We start from the raw sequence: 22,541 nt of genomic DNA, 5'->3' as shown, positions 1-22,541 counted from the left end.
TGCCCAAATTTGAACTCTCTCGGCCCAAGGCCTCCATTATGACGTCATAATTCCATAATTCGACAAGTACAAAACTTCATCCAAACAAGATGCAATTTCTTGAGCACCATGTCGGCATAAACTGGTGAAGAAAAAAAATAATGTGACGTCATCGGTCACGTGGTTCGGCCGCCTTCTTGGAAAAACCGAAAAACTTTGCAACTCTATCTCCGAAAGTGCTGAATAGAAAAAATTGAGACATGACTCATTGTAAAGAACTCTCCATGGGGAAAAAAATATGTTAATGATTATGTCATAGTTGCCTCCATTATGACGTCATAATTCGATAAGTACAAAATTTCATCCGATCAAGATGAAATTTATTGAGCATAATCTAGGATTAAATTAGTTTAGAAAACAAATAATGATGACGTCATCGGTCAACTGGTTCGGCCGCCATATTTGTTTCAACACAAAAGCCTTAAAAACCACTGAAAATACATCCTTGGAGGGTTTGCAATCTCTGATTGCTCTTTTTCTTGTTTCTCATGCGTTTACAAGCGTCCATGCATTTGCCCCCAGCCTTACTCCTTTCGAGTGACATTTGATCGGACTGTCCTTTTCTTCTTTATGGTTTGACACCCGGCACCACCACCCGCAGCGGGTCGATCACCACCATGCCCCGCCAAACCAATGGATAGACAGAGAAGAGAGAGAGAGAGAGAGAAACAGAGATAGAGAGATAAAGAGATAGAGAGATAGAGAGATAGAGAGATAGAGAGATAGAGAAAGAGAGAAAGAGAGAGAGAGAGAGAGAGAGAGAGATAGAGAAAGAGAGAGAGAGAGAGAGATAGAGAAAGAGAGAAAGAGAGAGAGAGAGAGAGAGAGAGAGAGAGAGAGAGAGAGAGAGAGAGAGAGAAGAGAGAGAAGAGAGAGAAAGAGAGAGAGAAAGAGAGAAAGAGAGAGAGAGAGAGAGAGAGAGAGAGAGAGAGAGAGAGAGAGAGAGAGAAGAGAGAGAAAAAAAGAGAAAGAGAGAAAGAGAGAAAGAGAGAAAGAAAGAGAGAGAGAGAGAGAGAGAGAGAGAGAGAGAGAGACAGAGACATGGAGATAGAGAGAAAAAGAGAGAGAAACAGAGAGAGAGAGAGAGAGAGAGAGAGAGAGATAGGACAAAGAGACATGGAGACAGAGAGACATGGAGATAGAGAGAAAAAGAGAGAGAGAGAGAGAGACAGAGAGACAGAGACAGAGAGACAGAGAGACATGGAGATAGAGAGAAAAAGAGAGAGAAACAGAGAGAGACAGAGACAGAGACAGAGAGACAGAGAGACAGAGAGAGAGAGAGACAGGCACAGACAGAGGGTAGGGAGGGTGGTGAAGAGAGAGCAAGAGAGAGCAAGAGAGAGGAAGAGATACGGACAGCCAGTCAATATTTGAGATCTCAAAGTTCACTGATTCAATGTTACCAATCCTCCAGTGCTGTTATACTGTCAACAATTTACCGGAAGGTGGAAGAGTCAAGGAAGCAAGGTACAAACAAGTGTGCTATGATTTGGGAAAAAGGAGCTCGAAAGTATACATCGGATTAATTGGACATTTGGTTTGTAATATGGCAGGTGGGGAATTCGTTTTTTGGACCAAATCTCAGGTTGGTTGTGTTTCATCTTTGTTTGTTTTCTAGATACTGAGTGTGAATTTTAAATGTATATTGTAATTCCAGATTTTCTTCTGAATCACACATTCGGAAAACAAGACGTGCAAGAGGGAATTTGTTTCAGCTGATGGAAAAAGTGAAATGTCAAGAAATTCTTTTTACTTTGGGATTTTCAAGAAAATGAAAATGATGTAAGTTTATCCATAATTACTTTGAACCCAGTTTATCCATAATTAATTTGAATCTTCATTACTTTTTCCGTGACATGTTGGACTCGTTATCTCATGATCACAAACCTCTGCTGTGTACTGTGACTTGTTCCGTGACAGTAGATTAAATTATTCCGTTGTGTGCCACATGTGGGCTACGACATTGGAGTAAGCCATGTGTAGAGCTGGCTTTGGATGCTATAGGTAGAGAGTTTGGAGAGCAAAGCGGGATGCCGGACTGTATTAAAAGCACAATACATGTCCAGAGTCCCTAATATAAGTCCAGAGTTCCTGAAAAGCACGGCCCTGATTTTATGTCTGACATTGAGGTCCTCCATCAAATTGTTGGGGGAGTCAAAGCAGCATGTCCAAGGTGTAGTGACCTGGTCCAAAGCCAAATTGGTTAATCTGAGATAAAGTTGTTGGAGAAAGGGAAATGTTTCTTATCAACTGCAATGATGATTCCATGACCTTGCTGATGACGGGAAGTAAGCCGATACGTCTGTAGCTAAGGGGATCCGTTTTTGCACCTTTTTATGTCAGCAGTGACGTTGGCTGATTTCCAAGCAGATGGAATATGACCCAGGGTAAATGACAGGTTGAAAATGGCAGGGACAGGATGTGCAAGAGTGGCAGAGCAGGTATTTGGGACCCGTGAGCTGATGCAGTCTGGGTCCAGTTGCAGGAACTGAGTCAAGGGTCACCAGAAACTTCTCCACAATATCAGGGGCAAAAGACAGTTTATATTCATCCGCAGATTTGTCCTCAGCGTTGCACCTAATAAGTGAATTTTTCTTCCTTGGGTTTTGCCCCTGGCACAGCCACCTGCAGCAGGTCAATCACCCCCATGCCCAGCTGACCCGACACCCAAGCGACCCATCACTCCAACATCACCTATCAAGGAGTTCTCATTGTGAGATTAATGTCCTCCACGCATATCTTCCAGTCCCAAACCAATGAGCTCATCTTCACATTGCCAACCATATTCCATACCCTCTGTCAATGCCACATCCACCCACATGGCTGATCCCCAAAGCATATGCACTCACTCTGAGGGAGCACGCACGACCCCCAGGAAGACAATCAGAGCTGTCCTGTGGTCAAAATCCTTTTATTGAATGCTACATTCAGGTTGTAATTTAAATTTTACCTGGTGATCCGCTTTAAATCTATTCACCTTTTATGTAATAATAGTTATTGAAAATATTCTACAGTTCTCCTTTAATTAGCGATAAAACATTCTTATGAAGGTTGTCAGGATACTCATTTTAAAATAGCAATAAAACGTTGCTTGATGATATCATGCTGTTTAATACAAGGAAAGGTGTTTACATTCTTCCTTGCACGATGGTTCCATTTGTGCAATTTTTTTGTCTAATAAGAGAAATGGCCAAATCATCCAGTGCTCACATAAAGCAGCGCATCCAGTGATTCCACCCACTCTCTTTCTGTGGGGCTCCAGGACCTGTTCAATGGCACGAGGAGCAAAACTTCACAAGCATTTTTCCTGCTGCTGCAATACGTCCTGGAACAGATACCTGTCTGCTGCATCTAACATTGAAGATCCTGGCTGCCACCTATTGTCAATGAGAAACCAGCCAGGGTCACATCTCCAGGAGAAGCTACCCAGGTGGGGCGCATTGTTGACAGATAAAGCGTTGTTGGGTCTCTCTTTTGGTGGAGCAGGTAAGAAAACACATTGCACTAGATTCAAAATTTTCAATTGCTGTGTAATATGACATGCCTGTACTAGGATGCATAATGAAAACCTTTGGGGCCAGATCTCGAACAGATTGTCATTATCAAGTGAGGTGTGCATTAGAGGTAAACCGTAACTTGTATTTATTGACCTGAAGTATTGTTGTGCGAAACTATATGACCTGAAGTAGTGTTGTGTTGCAGGTTACCTGTACCAAGGTTGGAAGACACTATGAGGCGGTACCTCAGAGCACAACGTGTGTTGCTTGATGATGAAGCATATAGGTAAGGAGGTTTGTGTGTTTGTTTTTCTTTTCATGGACCATGCCTGTCTGTAAGGCAAAACCAAACCACATCACATACAAAGGTGGGCATCATATATCCAATCACAGTGTCATTTGCATGGCTGATACCTAATTGACTTATTTTAAACAGAATAACTAGAAAGCGTCTGAAAAGGCAAAGCCCATCCACGTCCGTTTGTATTCAGATACCTTCGTTTTCTCCCGTATGCTCAATATAACAAAAACATAAAAAAACAAGCAAGAGCAATCAGAGATTGCAAACCCTTGCCAGGATGTATTTTAAGTGGTTTTTAAGGCGTTTGTGTTAAAACAAATATGGCGGCCGAACCACGTAACCGATGACGTAATCATTAGGTTTTTTTCTCCACTAATTAATTCCTAGATTATGCTCAAGAAATTTCATCTTGATCGGATGAAGTTTTGTACTTGTCGAATTATGACGTTATAATGGAGGCACCTATGACATCATCATTAACATATTTTATTCCGCATGGAGAGTTCTTTACAATGAGCCATGTCTCTAATTTTTTCTATTCAGCACTTTCAGAGATATAGAGGTGCAAATATTTTCGGTTTTTCCAAGATGGTGGCCGAACCACGTGACATATGACGTCATAATTATCATAAAAAAATTATACAGGTGGAGTTGCACCTATGCTAAAAAATTCCTGTCAATCGGACCAACGGTTGCAGAGAAAATCATATTTATTTTGTGCTGACAAACAGACAGACAGACAAACAGACAGACAAAGAGATGAAAAATCACTCACACCGCGACACTTGGAAAAACAGAACAGAGTAGAATGGCACTCAGCAGAGCATCCTTTTGACCTCAAAAATAATTAGTTGTTGAATTCAGTGACCTGATATGCAAATCGACTTCAAAATCTAAGTTAGTCTGATGAAAATTGACACTATTAGAAATTTGGCCTATGTTGACCTTTTGGCCTATGTTGACCTCAAAAATATTTGGTGGTTGGTTTCAGTTAACTGAAATGCAAATCATATTCAGATTTCAAGTCAATCTGATAAAAATTGAGGATTTTAGAAATTTGAAAAAAGTGGTTGACCTTTGGCGTATGTTGACCTTTTGGCCTACGCTGATTTCAAAAATTGTTGATGGTTGAATTCAGTTAGCCGATATGAAAATCACATTCAAATTCCAAGTCAATCTGATGAAAAATTGAGGATGTTAGAAATTAGAAATTGTTGTTGATGTTTGGCCTATGTTGACCTTTTGGCCGATGCTGATCTCAAAAGTAGTTGGTGATTGAATTCAGTTAGCCAATATGGAAATCCTTTTGAAATTTCAAGTCAATTGGATGAAAATTGAGGATTTTAGAAATTAGTAAAAAGTGGTTGACCTTTGGCCTAAGCTGATCTCAAAAATAGTTGGTGGTTGAATTCAGTTAGCCGATATGTAAATCCTATTCAAATTTCAAGTCAATGAAATGAAAATTGAGGATTTTAGAAATTTGAAAAATAGTGGTTGACCTTTAGCCTATGTAGACCTTTTGACCTTTTGACCTCAAAAATATATAGGATTTTGTGGGACCACGAACTCTACCATTTGGTGAAGTTTCGTGAAGATCGGTTGAAAATTGTAACCTGTCGACAAGTATAAGTGAACGTGCAGACAAAAACACACACACACACACACACACACACACACACACACACACACACACACACACACACACACACACACACACACACACACACACAAACCGGAGTGAACAACATACATGCAAAATTTTTTTGTTTTTTTTACCAAGTAACAAAAAAAAAAAAAAAAAAAAAAAACCCACCGTTTAGAGGCCATTTTTCCCCGCAAAGCGGGAGTTGGCCTTTTCGGGGACCGTGGTTGTTGTTGTTTTTTTGGTCCCCTTTTTGAAGCACTTTCAAAGTTTTTGACTTTGACTTCAAAAACTTTGAAGCACAAGTTTTACCAAGTAACAAACGGACTCAAATGCAATATCCTCTCCTCAGTCGAGGGTAACTAGAACTGCACTTTCGACGTCACGACATCGACTGATATGCATCCGCCCACATTATTACATCATTATAATACTTGTACCAAGTCTGATTTAAGTCCATTCAGCTGTTCTCAAGTTATCACATTTTTACATGACATGACCTCTAACATTTGACCTCTTCAGCCCTAAATTTAATCAGTTCATGTTTTCATCATAATACATACCTGTACCAAGTTTTAATTTAAATCCCTTCAGCTGTTCACAAGTTATCACATTTTTACCTGACATGGCCTCTGACCTATGACCTCGGGACATCAAAATATAATCACTTAATCTTTACATTATTATACATATATGTACCAAGTTTGAATTAGATCCCTTTAGCCGTTCTCAAGTTATAAACCTATTACAGACTTTGACATTTCACCTCTTGACCCCAAAATCGAATCAGTTTATCTTTACATCATTCTACATAGTTGCACCGAAGTTGGTCAGAATTCCATCACTGGTTCCCAAGTTATCGCGGTAACAGGATTCCTACCTAACATAACATCTGACGTTTGGCCTTTCACCTCGTGATCCTAAAATCTAATCAATGTTTTTTTTTGTATACAGGATTGAGGCTCGTGAAAGAGCTAACATTTATCATCCAAAAAGCAAACAGACACATGAAACATATCATAAGGATAGTGGTAGACAAGATGGGGAGAGAAAGGGAAGGACACAAACACAACATTTGAGAGCAGGGACATCGGGAGATCTGTGGGAAGGAGAGGGCTTAGGGGGAGGAGGCGTGGGAAGGGGGAGGGGGTGGGAGAAGTTTAAACACAAGGTCACTGCAAGGACTTCCAGGAAAGAAGTTGGTATTTCAAAAAAGTGGATCTGGGGTGAAATTAGCGGGGGCAGAAAATATCAAGATTTTGAATGGGGGAAGATAAGAGATGGTGGTGAACAGTTGTTTTAAAGATCTGGAGGGAGGAGTGGGATTGAAGAGAGTGAGGGAGTTTGTTCCAGAGGCGGGAGAAAAGAGGAATGAAGGAGTGAAGGTGAGCAGAGAGTCTTGATTTTGGCATTTTAACCACAAGAGGGTTGCAGGCAGATCTTGTGTGACCTGTTGGAATATTTGGGGGACAGAGCCCAGAGAGAGCTGGGGGAGCAAGGCCGGAGAGGAATCGCTAGAAGTCAGAAAGACCACCAACCTGCCTGCAGTGAGTAAGTGAAAGGCCCTCGAAGTTAGCTTCATCGTGGGAGATTCCAATGATTCTGAAAGCTTTGGTTTCAACAGCGTGAAGCGGAGCTAGGTGTGAGGCAGGAGAACCGGCCCAGAGGGGAGAACAGTATTCCATTGAGCTGCAGATGAAAGCCTTGTATGTGGTGAGGAGCTCATGTGTGCCAACTTCGAGCGTGCGGGGAGGACACTTTGAGGAGGAGGGGTGAGAGGGGGAAATGGAGAAAAATTCAGGGTGGTGAGATTATAAGGGGAGGGGCGAGGTGGAAGTTTATGAGGGGAGTGGTTAGGGGGGAGTTTAGGAGGGAAGGGGCAAGGGGGGGATTTGAAAGGGATTGGAGATGGGGGAGATTTGGAGGGGAGGGGTGGGGGGGGGCGGGGGTGTTTAGGATGGGAGGCGTGAGGGTTGAGACTAGGAGGGGTGCGGTGGGGGGGAGTTTCGGAGGGAAAGGGCAAGGGGGGAGGTTTGAAATGGATGGGTGATGGGGAAGATATGGAGGGGGGGGGGGGGTGAGTTTCGATTTTAGGAAGTGTTGTACGATGAATGGGAAATGAACATTTATTGCAAAATAAGTTTATTGTGACCTTTGAGTCAGAGATACGTTTAAGGACGCTGGAGGGCGGGTGGAGTGCATGTCATGTCGGGAATGCAGAAAGGAGGAGCTGTAAGAAATGGATTCTTTTTTGGAATGAATAGATTTGGTGAGCAAGTCGAAAGCAACCTTTTAAATAATAAGAAGAAAAAAGTGTTATAATATACGACAGAATACAGCACTTCTGGGGAAAGTTTAAACCTTTTTTTATTGAACAGTGAAAACGATCTGGGGAATGGGGTGAAAATGGGGGTGAAATGGGGGTGAAACACATGGTCGAAGAACGAACGAACGAACAAAAAGAACAAAGGAGGAAATGTTTTTTGTTTGTTTTTAGTTAAGATTTTAAATAAGGAAGTGTAGGGTGAAAAGACTGGGAAAAAAATGAGAGAACGAGAGTAGATGGACCACAATCGACCGCTGAGAGAAAACAAAGCCTCAAGGTAGGAAGCTTAAAGAACTAGGCCACAAATTACGCTGCACGAAATACTCGACTATTCTATACAGGTATGAAAGATTAACACCGATAATCTTCCCCGGGACACACTATAGGTACACACACGTAAGATAAATACAGTTTCGACAAAAATACAATTGTGAACAATTATTTAACTTCGAGCGTGCGTGAAGATCGTGGACAACTTCGAAAAACCGTAACCTCCCCAACAAGATCTCGCGAGATCCCAGTTCATCTTTACCTCATTATACATACCTGCACCAAGTTTGACTAATATCCCTTCAGCCGTTCTCAATTTGGGGCGCCCTACATCTGGCAAATAAAATACATTTACTTCTTCATGCAGATGTATGAATCAAATTGGCGCCCCTTTATATGAACTTTTCTCGAGCATTACTTGGTTCCTCCTAAGAACACAAGGGTAGTACAGCATGCACATGAGATTTTTTGAATGTCCCTTATTTTCTATTGTTCGACATTTTCTATAAGTTATGGATGTCCCTTCTTTTCCATACATTGCCACATGGCACATGCCCTTATATAAGGGGGCCTTTTCTTTGCCCCTGGCATTTTTCACAAGATGCATTTTATATACGAACAAATTGCATTTGTTCATCATACAAAACGTTATTCAAGACGATATAAATGACTTGAAAAAGTAAGGGGAAAAAAATTCAACCCAGACAGGATTCAAACCCACAATCCCCAGCTCGGGAGTCTGATGCTTTATCCATTACACATTGGGCCAGCACGTTAGATTTGTGTAATTATATTTTGAAGAGTTATAAAGTGTGTATATATTTTAATATATTTATTTATGTATGTGTATATATATATATATATATATATATATATATATATATATATATATATATATATATATATATATATATTAGGGTGGTGCTCAAAATAATGTTTTAAACATATTTGCTGGGACATGGCTTTATGTTGTTCCTTTTGTTCCAAAATGAAATGACACCAAATATGAAAGCAATCTGATTTTATTTAGGGGTGCCACATCAGCCTTCAAACTAAAGGTGTCTACAAAACTTTTCTATATATGGATCGAAAGCAAAACCAGAAGTTTGTTTTATGAAAATCCACCCTCCACTCACTTTCTTTGTATTCTAGCAAACACAAGTTACAATAGCTGCACAAATAGCACTATATTGCTATGAAAACTCAAATTCAATGATAACAATCCAAATGTTCAGTTCATAAAATGAAGAGACACCATATCACATAATATTAAAAAACCCAAATATAATGAGAAATGTAACTCCTATTTCTGGGCCTGTTTCACCACTGTTGCCTTCTTGGCATCGGGGTACATCTTCCTGTGAGCAGCAACAACTTGGAGCAGAGCTTGCTTTTGCTCTTCATCCTTTGTAAGGAGCTTATTGTAGTCTTGTATCAATGCGACACCCCTTTCTGCCCTGTCGTTCACCACGACTAAGCCACTGGCGGCTTTCTTTGCTTCCTGAAAGCTGGTTTCTTGCTCCCATGAACCAGGATCCTTATCCATCCAATCAGTTGGGGTCCCTAGGATGCTGAAGAAATGCTTGGTGTGTTTTGTTATGAGGCCAGCGATTGACAGGGCGGTTCCTCGTTTGATAGCTGGTCTCTTTGGAGAGGGGTTTTCACCGTCATTTTTCAATGCTTCAATCATATTGATCTTGCTTTCTTTGTCAATTCTGGTGTCAAAGAATGCAAATGCCACTAGTACTGGGCTCATGTACCACGTGTGGCGGCCAAGTGCCTTCAAGGCTGCCTGAGCCATCTTCTGATTGATTTGTTCAAACTTTTCCAACTTCTTGAAGAGGTTAATGTCATTCAGGGGAGCCTCAATAGCTTGTGGAGCCCGAAACCAAGCCTGTACATACACAAGGCAGACAAAAATGTTGAAGGCTCGGAGTTCTCTCGCCTCTCGAAGTGTCAAGTGGAACTCTGACCGAAACATGAACACCTGTAGTGAATATAGTGCTTTTGCCATCCATCTGGCTCTGTGCATTGCTCCTGGAGCCATGATCCAGATTCCACGAGGTGGGACTCCTCCCATGTAGATGACAGTCAGTTCTAGGAGTTCACGATAATCATCTCGTGGCTGCTGATCTTTCAAACACACAATAACGTTTTTGCTTCCAACACAGTGTCTACAGATCCCATTGAAGCCTTCCTCTCTGAGAATTGATCGTGAAGAAACTTCCTGTCCTCGGGGTTGGTGATTATGGCCTCCGAATCTGCATGCCTAAGATCAAACGTCTTCTCCAAGGAGGCCTTGAAGGATGCTTCCTTTTTCTCTTGGGTCGCACCACCCCGCTTTGCACCTTTTTGGAGGCTCCTCCATTCTTCATATAGCCTCTCCAAACGATGGATGCAGTGCTGCTTCGTCGTTGTAGGTAGGTGAGCTTTTTCCCAGAACTTCACAACCTCTTCAATGGTGAGGGTTGCACTCTCCCGAGCAGTGCGATTCTCCTTCTTCAGGTGATGGAAAAACAGGACAAGAGATTGATGCACAGTCGGGAGCTTGGCACCTTTGATGGCATCTCCAGAAGTGGACCCAATGAGATACACATTATCCTGAGCCCGAGTTTTCAATGAAACACTGGTACTAGCACATGCCATATCTGCAAAATAAGCAAGAATGTGGGTAAAATCCTGTTAATTCTTACTCCACAGGGTCACTCTCTACAAAAGAGCCACAGTCAATAAGTTAGGCCTACATATTACACACTAAAAAAGCGTACCCCTGACCCCGGGAACCTGTACAAAACATGCATGAAAATTGCCCAGATAGTGATCATAGGAAGTCTCAAAACTGTATGTATAATATATTGTATATATATAATGTATAATGTGTATTTATGTATATTTATTATTTAATGTATATTTACTATATATTTATTTTTAATATTATATTTAATGTATATATATAATTATGTATTTATTTTGTGTATATACAGCCCAAAAAATGGGAATTCCTATTTTTGCATGGGGGAAAATTCATCACTGATGTGGCACCCCTAAATATTATTGGATTCCATTCAAATTTGGTGTTCCTTTGACACCAAAAGGAACAAAAATAGACCATGTCCCAGAGAAAATCTGCATTTTGATTTTTTGAAGCCCACCCTAATATATATATACATATATATATATACATATATATATATACATATATATATATATGTATATATATATATGTATATATATATATGTATATATATATATGTATATATATATATATATATATATATATATATATATATATATATATATATATATATATATATATATATATATATATATATATATATATATATATATATATATATATATATATATATATATATATATATATATATATATATATATATATATTGTTGTGGATTCGGGGGTCGGCGCTCCCCTTACCAAGGGGGGGTAATCCCCTTGTCTTTTAAGCTGGCCGTCCCCCGACCCTGGAAATTATAACGCTCCTCCGCGGGCGAAATTGGCCAGGGTGATTGGTCAAGACATGTGCCATCCCAAATACCTGCGTGCCAATCCCTCCGCGAAGCAGGGAAATAACTCCCGCTCAAACCACGGACAGGTGGAAATTGCCGAGCGGTTTAGCAATCCGCGATTCGAGCCGTTAGCAAAAGACTAACCCGATTCTGAGCGATTGGCCAAATTGTGCCACCAGTACTCAATGGGGAAAAGACAAAGATGATCGGATGAGAGAAGAAGAAACCAAAAGGTAAGGAAGAACAAATATGGTTTATAACTGCACCAATAAAAGGGGAAATGAAAGAAGGGCATATACAAGAAGAAGAGCAAAAGGACACAGGGCAAGCTTACACAGTCTTAAATATCACGCCCAGGACAACACAAACAGACTTACAAGAAAGGGGAATAGCAGGAAGGAAGGTCCAAGCAGATGGGCCAGCGTTGGCTCCGGCCCCGGTTCTCGCTCCACTCCAGTCCACGCTCCACTCCGGTCCACTCTCCACTCCGGTCCACGCTCCGGTTCCACGGCGAAACCCAGCAGGCAGCGCTGTTCATTGATTGTTGAACGTGAGCAGACCTTAGTTATCAGGGTTCATAAATCGGGGAGGGAGGCTTTGAACGTTCCTGACGCGTTGATGTTCGGCAGAAGTCCCAGCTAGAAGTTGTTCGTGCACGCAGCTCTCATGCCAGCTCTCTCTCTCTCGCTCACGTCTCATCTCTGTAAGTAGTCCCACGTGAGCGCTTATATCACGCGCTCGTGTATCAAGCCACGGGCTTTTAGGACACACCCACCGGTAAGCTCGCCTCGGCCCTGGTTGGTCACGAGGGCTCACCGACTCCGCCCTTAATAGGGCTACGCCTCGCTCTGATAACTCCTCCCCCTTTTTCTCCGCTCTGACCGCATGGTTAATGGCATCTTGAGCCAGGCAGCGAACGCTACTGGCAAGCAAGGGAACACAATTTGGAGGGAGGCAAGCCGCAAAATGAACAGGATTGAACAAGGACTAGGTTATTTGATTAATGCAATGCAGTCAAACTATTGGAAACAGAGCCTTACCTGAAACACGTACTAATGAAATAACTGAAGAAGTTCCTATGGTGTCCTACGTGTTGCAATATGGACTAACTTGGGTGCGACCTTTGACCTTTGGAAGATGGGGATATTTAAAGGGAATTATTTACAAGGCTTATTATTTTACAAAGTGAAGGTTCTAATAACCGCAACACAGCACCCTCCATTTCTCCAGGCCCGTCCCGGGCCGTTTCACAAGGGATATATTTTACCATTATATGTGACACTTAGGTGTGGTTACCCTCTACTTTTAACCTCACCCTGAGTGCGACATGTTTAAAACTAGATATATCCCGCCTGCTGCGTTGCATTCTACCTAACTGACTCACGCCCACAGAATAACCGAATTTGGAATTAATTTTCAAACTAAACATTTACGGTGGGGAGCATTATTTACAAAGACTGGTACTACTATTTGGATTATTTACACTAAAACCCAGGACCTGTCTTTTGGGAGACAAAAAGCAGATGGTTTAAAAAGAGGAAAGGTCATGCACTGCACTATACCGGTACACCATACCCACATGCACAGAAATGCATAACCAGTCATAAATGCACTAAAAAGCACAAAAAGCTCCACCAAAGCACAACAATCAGCACCATCCAGTGCACAGTCATACAGTTTGTATAATAATGAACTGGCGTCTTCTCTGCTGGGCCAATGTTCTTGGCTGCTGGGCCGATGTTTCTAGGTGTCTTGGTTCTTGTCACTTGCTGCCTAGTTAATAATAATAGGGCACAAACCGCGTCCACTTTTTTTTTCTTTTTTTATATTAAGGCTAGCAGGGGCCAACTAAGGTGGCCCACCTGCTTGGCATAGGTGCCACCTTGACCATGGTCCGCAAGCAAGATTTCCAGCAGAGATGCCATGCCACAGATGTGTGGTCCATAAAGTGTTACTCGGCCACAAAAACGTGTGGTCCATAAAGTGGTACTCGGCCACAAAAACGTGTGGTCCATAAAGTGGGCTCGGCCACAGAACGTGTGGTCCATAGGTGGTGTACCGGTCCAGGCAGGCAAGCAGCGAGGGTGTGGGTGCACAACTGCGACACCTGCACACTTTCCCCTCGGCACACAAAGACCACGGTCCATGAGTGGGGAAGGAAGACAAAGCTGGGTTAGCGGGGTGCAAGGGCGCAAAGGCACACATCAATACAAGGCAATGCAGAGTGAGGTGCGCAGGAGAGCGAGCCAGCTTGTCCCTACCGTACACCCCCCCCCCCCTGTCACCTAATCTACTCTTGCCCTTACCCCGTATCTACACAATTTACAAATCCGTTGCTAACGTCCTGTCTTCCCCATTTCTCTCCTAATACCAAATTCGTCATCAATCCCAATTTCTCATCACTCCACCGAACAAATTTATCATCAATCCCTCCTAAGGAGGAATAGATGCAATTAAACACATGTCACCCCCACGTCGTGATGCGTCTCACCATTCCCAAACATTTGCAAACCATGGTGTGGAGTACTGTCACCTCAGGCGAGTGGATGCTGATGGCGCGAAGAGATTTTCAATCCTAAACTACCTTCTAAATGACTTTAACTCTCTTTAACTCTACCCGGGGTCTTTCCCTGCCAAACCATTGGCCATCTTTACTCTATGTGGTTCTAAGAACCGAACTCCCATTGAACATACTGTGGCGCTCACCAATTTGGGGTCTCACTCCCCCGATTCGACTCCCTGTGCCCTCGCACAATTTCAGGGCTGGGTCGTGTGGCTCCCTTAGCAGGTCTACTTACCTGCGCACCTCCACCACTGCAGTTGCCCCCTGAGCTTACCTGCTCCTCACCATAACCTACCTGGGGAAGGCCCTCTGGCTCTCTCACCCCCTCGGTGCCCTCTCTGGCACTGGGCTACCCAGGTCCGTCCTCCGGATCCTCGGGCCCCATTGAACTCTAACTTTACCTGGCTCCCAGAGCCTACCTGCGGCCTCACCTGGCCAACAGACTAACAGTGGCGGAGTGCCCAACCAACCATTCTCACTAACAGGCCACACGCCCAGCCAATTTATCTCACTAATGCACCCCTCAAGCAGTACTCTGCTACTCTCGCACCACAGATGCCAATATCCAACCACAATTTACCTACTCCCTCTACCTAACTTTAAACTACCCTCCCCGGGTATTCGTGAAGGGGTCCATCCTTCCCCCACTCACTCCTTCGCACCATCAATTCCACACTACTCATTCCACACTCCACTCACTCCACACCATTGATTCCACACAACCATTGTCCATACACCTGCATTTCACTAGCACACCTTGCAAGCCATTCACTCAATACAATGCCATTCATCATGCTCACCACAAAGAACTTCCATACCAATTCCTCATTTCATCACTCTCACCACAAACACATAGCATCATCTAATCTATCTAGTTTCCCTCTAACTTAGTGCTTCCCGTCTTCCCTTACACTAAGGACGCCCACGTCATTATCAACCATCTAATCTACCTACATCCCCACTACAGGTATAATGTCGCTACTTAAATCTTGTCCCTATGGTCAGCTATTGCCCTATACAGTCACGTGAAAAAGTAAGTGCACCCCATGTACAGTTTTCACTTTTTCAACATATTTCAACATACAGATAGTTGATCTTCATTTCAACAATATTGACAGACAAAGGTGATATAATATAACAAATATCATGAAACATTTACATTTTGTAGTCCATTGTATCTATCTATAATTCCAGTAATCTCTCTGTGTGTGTGTGTCTGTGTGTGTGTGTGTGTGTGTGTGTGTGTGTGTCTGTGTGTGTGTGTGTGTGTGTGTGTGTGTGTGTGTTTGTCTGTGACCGCTGTTTCTCGACAACCACGGGTCCGATCTAATTGAAACTTGCCAGATATATTGCTGGGGACCTGAGGATGTGCCTTTTCAAGGTTTCATATTAATCGGAGAAGTAGTTACCGAGCTATTAGTAAAAGTAACGCAAGCCGTTCGCTTTGGCTTTGCGAATGGACCAAACCATTTCATGTAAATAGAGGGGGGGGGGGGGGGGTTCTACCGTACTCGCAAGCCGTTCGCTTTGGCTTTGCGAATGGACCAAACTATTTCATGTAAATAGAGGGGGGGGGGGGTTCTGTGGTCGTTACTGCCACGTGGTTTCAAAGTTTTTTTTTGTTGTTGTTGTTTGCACGCATGTTTTTTTGCACCCACGTACGGGCCTTTTCAAGGATGTGCCTTTTCAAGGTTTCATATTAATCGGAGAAGTAGTTACCGAGCTATGGCGATTTATTTACCAAACTAATCACAGAACAGGTTGCGGGGTAGGCCACCCAATCACAGAACACGTTGTTGCGTAGGCGTGGCCGATGTGAATTCGAGGCGTAGCGGGCGCCATTTGGAGGAGCTGGGAGGACTCAGTCGTGATAGAGTGAGCCTAAGTGAGTATATCAAGACAAGAACAAGATCTAGAAGGAGGTATGTACGGTGCGATTCATATAATATATTGTTTAGTTATCGTCGATGAGGAATTTGGGGTCGGAATGGGTGATCGGCCTGGGTGACTGGGTCTCGACTAGATGCTGGGCCGCACCAAGGAACGGGCACCCACGTACGGGCACGTCCTAGTAATTTAAATAAACATAAATGCAAATTTCGCATGTGGAAAAAGTAAGTACACCCTTGGCTCTAATAAGTGGTATTGCCCCTTTGGCAGAAACAACCTCAAGTAGGCGTTTCTTATAACTGTCTACCAGTCTCTGACATCGACTTGGAGAAATTTTTGCCCACTCCTCCATGCAGAATTCTTTCAGCTGTGCGATGTTTGAGGGGTTTCTTGCATGCACAGCTCGTTTCAAATCCCCCCACAACATCTCGATGGGATTTAGATCCGGGCTTTGACTTGGCCATTCCAGCACCCTCCATTTTTCTTTTCAGCCATTCCTTGGTGGATTTACTGGTATGTTTAGGGTCATTGTCATGTTGCAAGGTCCACCTTCGGTTGAGCTTCATCTTTCCAACACATGGCCTCACATTATCCTCAAGCACCCTCTGGTACCATGAAGAATTCATAGTGGATTCTATGATGGTGAGCTGCCCAGGCCCTGATGCAGCAAAGCTGCCCCAAACCATAATATTTCCACCACCATGTTTTACAGTTGGTATCAGGTTCTTGTGGTCAAATGCTGTCTTTGGTTTTCGCCAAACATGTCTTCTGGTACTGTGGCAAAATAGCTCTACCTTTGACTCATCTGTCCAGAGCACATTGTTCCAGAAGTGCTGGTCTTTGACTAGGGGTTCATTGGCAAACTTTAGTCTTGCCCTGATGTTCTTTCTGGACAGCAAAGCTTTCCTCCTGGCACACCTCCCATGTAGATCAAATTTGTGCAGCCTCTTTCGAATGGTAAACTCATGCACTTTGACATCAACAGTGGCAAGAGCTACCTTTAGGTCCCATGATGACATTCTGGGGTTCTTAGAGACTTCTTTCAGCATCTTGCGGTCTGCTCTTGGGCTGAACTTCCTGCGGTGGCCTGGCCTGAACAAGTTGGCAGTTGTTTGGAATCTTCTCCACTTGTCGATGATCTTCCGGACAGTCGAATGATTGATGTCAAATTGTTTGGAGATCTATTTAAATCCCTTCCCAGATGCGTAGGCATCTATAACCTTCTTTCTGAAGGCCTCAGAGAGCTCTTTTGATCTAGGCATGGTGACGCCGCACACTTCAACAACAAAGAGCAAACCAAACGAAATGTCTGAGGTTTAAATAAGACAGGTTCCTCCAAGATCCTCTCTAACGATGTTCTAATCATTTGCACCTGAGGTGGTGCACCTAATTCAAATTTTAGGTATTTGAAGTAGTGATAAATGTAGGGGTGTACTTACTTTTTCCACGTGCGAAATTTGCATTTATGTTTATTTAAATTATACAATGGACTACAAAATGTAAATGTTTCATGATATTTGTTATATTATATCACCTTTATCTATCAATATTGTTGAAATGAAGATCAAATAGCTGTATGTTGAAATATGTTGAAAAAGTCAAAACTTTACATGGGGTGTACTTCCTTTTTCACATGACTGTACATTAACCAAGCCCTCCCTGGCTAGTTTGTACAGCCAATCCCCATAATACTACTGCTCATGTGCCCTAAGGTGAGGCGAATGGTAAAACTACCATTCGCCATCACTACATCATATACCATTTGCCATCATCACTCTCACTACAAGTCCACTGTACTATGAGCCTCGGTGCGTCAATGCATTTTCACAGCTCGGCTTCGAAAAGCCGGCTATGTGTGCAGATGGTCAGTCTCCTGTGGTTGGGTCCGTCCGGCATCGGATTCAGGGGAGGAGGATTGGCGGGCCAAGGCTCCAAGCACCATCCCGGCGCAAGGCCTTGCGCTCCCAAGCGCGATGGGCCAGACTTGCCTGGCCGGAGTGCTGCCACCACAAGGGGGCGATGCTCCGACCCCTTCTCCTTCCCCTCAAACCGGGCCGCCCGCCTTGCCTAACAAAGCACGGTACTGATCGTACAGGGCGGGGCCCGGCGCGGATCGCGCATGGCGGTTCTTTCGAAACCGCCACGGCTACGACACCCGCCGGTTCCCGCTGCACACAAAGCCCGGCACGGACCGAGAGCTCGCGTCGGCTATACGTCAGGCTGGACGCTAACCCGGTCAGCGTCGATGCTCGACTTGCATGCTCACACCATGCGTTCCTTTCGTTACTCACAAAACCCGGCGCTCCACGCCTCTCATGCATTCCACACATGCCTTCAATCCCACCATCGCACTCTCTGTTACACACCACTCGCTGTTCACACACTCCATAACACACCTCTCTCACGCACCGTCTTGCGCACTCTCTCCTGGTACGTACTACGTACCACTCATGGGGGTGCACTCTTGCATCCACCCACTCAGCGCACACCTACCCACGGGTGTGCAAGCCCTCGTCGCACACCCAATCACGGGCTTCACCACCAACTCAGGTGTGCATTCTCACACACGCTCCTCATCCGACTCACACTCCTGGTCACACTCACTTCTACTTCCACACTCTGTATCGCTCTCACTCTCTGTGTCACATTCATCACACATACACTCCGACGTGCGTTCGCTCTCGCACTCGGTATCACACTCTCGCTCCGGCGCCCTCTTCTTCCTCACACACGCGCCATTTTCTCTCACACCACTCACAAGGGACCTTCCACGAACGCCCGCGGTACGCTGGGATCCCAAGCGCGCGAAAATTCTTTTGGCGCTAAACACTTTCCCGCCAAATCTCTTGGCACCATATATCACCCGGCGTACCCTGGCGCTTCTTCTTCCTTGCTCCAACACCTGCAAATCTTTATTCGGGTTAACAAGCATGGCATCATGATGCGAGCACGGACTTTGCATGCATTCCATTTCTTCCCTCGACGAGTGCTTTTCTAAGTCCATCTCTTCCACCCCAATTTTCACTATTGGTTCAGTTTGATTTCTTAGGCCAAGGACCGCCGGCGCGCTCAAAAAATTTTCTTTTAATTCTGCGGCCATTGGCTTTTCTATACCCTGGGTCGCGATTTCTATCCCCGTCCACGTGACCATGCTTTGTTCCAACTCACTTTTCCCACGCTCCTCAAGCCGCGCTACCTCGTCGCGTACAAATGCGACCTCCTCGCTCAACCTGCGGTTAACCTCCCTCTCACACTCCCTTGTCTCATACCGGGCTTGGTCCCTCGCCAACCCCTCATTAATTTATTGGGCTTGACCATTTATGTCTTCCAATTGGTCCCCTACTTTGCCCTCTAATCCTACCAATTTATTTTCTAATCCCCCAATTTGATTCTCTAATCCCCCAAATTTGACTTCTAGGCCCCCAATTTGGCTTCCCATTTGCTCACTATTGGCCCTCATTTCTCCCATCTCCTTACTCAATCCCCACATTTGGTCGCCCAATTAATTCCTCTCCCACGTGGCTCTGTCCCCCTCCAGTTTGATGGACGCCTGTATTTGCGTCATAAATTGCGCCATGAGGGCTTGCATGTCGCCCACCCCCATTTGCGCAGCGGGTGCGGCCCTCGTCACCACGTGCGAGGCGCCGCCATTTTGTGCGCCTGCAACCCCTTCTACCGCATCCTCCTTAACCTCCTCTTCCATTTCTCCCACCTCTTCCCTGGGGTCCTGGGTTAACTCTAACCCCTCTTCTATCTCCCCCACTGGCATCCGATCGCCATGGTTATCCATGGCACGACTCAATTTGGATGTTAAATAAAAATTTTGGCCGCTCGTAATTTTGATCAAATTTTTTCACCTTGTCCAAAATTTGGTTCGGGTCCCAAATCCCACTCCTGACACCAATTGTTGCGGATTCGGGGGTCGGCGCTCCCCTTACCAAGGGAGGGGGGTTAATCCCCTTGTCTTTTAATCTGGCCGTCCCCCAACCCTGGAAATTATAACGCTCCTCCGCGGGCGAGATTGGCCAGGGTGATTGGTCAAGATGGAGTCCCAAATACCTGCATGCCAATCCCTCCGCGAAGCAGGGAAATAACTCCCGCTCGAACCACGGACAGGTGGAAATTGCCGAGCGGTTTAGCAATCCGCGATTCGAGCCGTTAGCAAAAGACTAACCCGATTCTGAGGGATTGGCCAAATAGTGCCACCGGTACTCAATGGGGAAAAGACAAAGACGATCGGATGAGAGAAGAAGAAACCAAAAGGTAAGGAAGAACAAATATGGTTTATTACTACACCAATAAAAGGGGAAATGAAAGAAGAGCATATACAGTCACATGAAAAAGTAAGTACACCCCATGTAAAGTTTTGACTTTTTCAACATATTTCAACATACAGCTATTTGATCTTCATTTCAACAATATTGATAGATAAAGGTGATATGATATAACAAATATCATGAAACATTTACATTTTGTTGTCCATTGTATGATTTAAATAAACATAAATGCAAATTTCACATGTGGAAAAAGTAAGTACACCCTTGGCTCCAATAGGTGGTATTGCCCCCTTTGGCAGAAACAACCTCAAGTTGGCGTTTCTTATAACTGTCTACCAGTCTCTGACATCCACTGGGAGAAATTTTTGCCCACTCCTCCATGCAGAATTCTTTCAGCTGTGCGATGTTTGAGAGGTTTCTTGCATGCACAGCTCGTTTCAAATCCCCCCATAACATCTCGATGGGATTTAGATCCGGGCTTTGACTTGGCCATTCCAGAACCCTCCATTTCTTTCTTTTCAGCCATTCCTTGGTGGATTTACTGGTATGCTTAGGGTCATTGTCATGTTGCAAGGTCCACCTTCGGTTGAGGTTCAACTTTCCGACAAATGGCCTCACATTATCCTCAAGCACCCTCTGGTACAATGAAGAATTCATAGTGGATTCTATGATGGTGAGCTGCCCAGGCCCTGATGCAGCAAAGCTGCCCCAAACCATAATATTTCCACCACCATGCTTTACAGTTGGTATCAGGTTCTTGTGGTCAAATGCTGTCTTTGGTTTTCGCCAAACATGTCTTCTGGTACTGTGGCCAAATAACTCTACCTTTGACTAATCTGTCCGGAGCACATTGTTCCAGAAGTGCTGGTCTTTGCCTCGGTGTTCATTGGCAAACTTCAGTCTTGCCCTGATGTTCTTTCTGGACAGCAAAGGCTTCCTCCTGGCACACCTTCCATGTAGATCAAATTTGTGCAGCCTCTTTCTAATGGTAGACTCGTGCACTTTGACATCAACAGTGGCAAGAGCTACCTGTAGGTCCCGTGATGACATTCTGGGGTTCTTAGAGACTTCTTTCAGCATCTTGCGGTCTGCTCTCGGGCTGAACTTGCTGGGGCGAACTGGCCTGAACAAGTTGGCAGTTGTTTTGAATCTTCTCCACTTGTAGATGATCTTCCGGACTGTCGAATGATTGATTATAATTGTTTGGAGATCTTTTTAAATCCCTTCCCAGACATGTAGGCATCTATAACATTCTTTCTGAAGGCCTCAGGGAGCACTTTTGATCGAGGCATGGTGACACCGCACACTTCAACAACAAAGAGCAAATCAAACTAAATGTCTGAGGTTTAAATAAGACAGGTTCCTCCAAGATCCTCTCCAACGATGTTCTAATCATTTGCACCTGAGCTGGTGCACCTGATTCTAATTTTAGGTATTTGAAGTAGTGATAAATGTAGGGGTGTACTTACTTTTTCCACATGCGAAATTTGCATTTATGTTTATTTAAATTATACAATGGACTACAAAATGTAAATGTTTCATGATATTTGTTATATTATATCACCTTTATCTATCAATATTGTTGAAATGAAGATCAAATAGCTGTATGTTGAAATATGTTGAAAAAGTCAAAACTTTACATGGGGTGTACTTACTTTTTCACGTGACTGTATATACATATATATATTTATATATATTTTTATATATATATATATATATATATATATATATATATATATATATATATATATATATATATATATATACATATATATATATATATATGTATATATATATATATACATATATATATATATATATATATATATATATATATATATATACATATATATATATATATATATATATATATATATGTGGGGCTTGAGACCCCCCCCCCCTCCCCCTTTGTGTTCTATTACTGTTTGATTGCTGTGCTCAATTACCAAAATATAACCAATTTATATGTGTTGCTGTGCAACTTTATCCATTATATTTCCTGTTAAAGAGTTAAGTTACTGTGATGGCATGTTCTCTTACTGTCGAAATATTCCTTTGGAACTTGCTATATCCTTCTAAGGAGTTATATGTTTTCTAAAAGCCAGGCCCTGATGGCATAATCCTTCACTCTGTGAAGACCAACCGTATCTTTCCAGTCTCCCTTAAGACTATGTTAGATCACTTTCATGTTTGGCATTTTTACGACTAT

At 43.4% G+C, this 22,541-nt stretch overlaps 2 protein-coding genes across 7 annotated transcripts in view; one reads left to right on the top strand and one right to left on the bottom strand.

Annotated features, from left to right (window-relative positions):
- The first annotated feature begins 1,454 nt into the window (after positions 1–1,454).
- LOC137421875 (carnitine O-palmitoyltransferase 2, mitochondrial) overlaps positions 1,455–22,541 on the top strand; it is an 87,903-nt gene continuing 66,816 nt past the window's right edge. For 2 of the 5 annotated variants that reach the window (XM_078769744.1, XM_078769735.1), the window contains exons 1-4: positions 1,455–1,506; positions 1,697–1,821; positions 3,302–3,469; positions 3,742–3,822. In XM_078769744.1, coding sequence (XP_078625870.1) covers positions 1,772–1,821; positions 3,302–3,469; positions 3,742–3,822 — 299 coding nt within the window. In that variant the 5' untranslated portion in view covers positions 1,455–1,506; positions 1,697–1,771. Of the gene's footprint in view, positions 1,593–1,696; positions 1,822–3,301; positions 3,470–3,741; positions 3,823–22,541 lie in introns of all 5 variants that reach the window. The other 3 variants (XM_068108373.2, XM_068108383.2, XM_068108365.2) reach the window with 2 other exon arrangements.
- Positions 9,082–22,541, bottom strand: part of LOC144889489 (uncharacterized) — an 880,122-nt gene continuing 866,662 nt past the window's right edge. For both annotated transcript variants that reach the window (XM_078769841.1, XM_078769847.1), the window contains one exon: positions 9,082–10,723. In XM_078769841.1, the coding sequence (XP_078625967.1) occupies positions 9,379–10,155 (777 nt within the window). In that variant the 5' untranslated portion in view covers positions 10,156–10,723 and the 3' untranslated portion in view covers positions 9,082–9,378. The remainder of the gene's footprint in view (positions 10,724–22,541) is intronic.

Source organism: Myxine glutinosa, chromosome 1 (genome assembly GCF_964187855.1).
Source record: "Myxine glutinosa chromosome 1, kmMyxGlut1.1, whole genome shotgun sequence".
Classification (NCBI taxonomy): Eukaryota; Metazoa; Chordata; class Myxini; order Myxiniformes; family Myxinidae; genus Myxine; species Myxine glutinosa.
The sequence above is the reverse complement of the archived record's forward strand: the minus strand, read 5'-3'. Positions and strand labels throughout refer to the sequence as shown.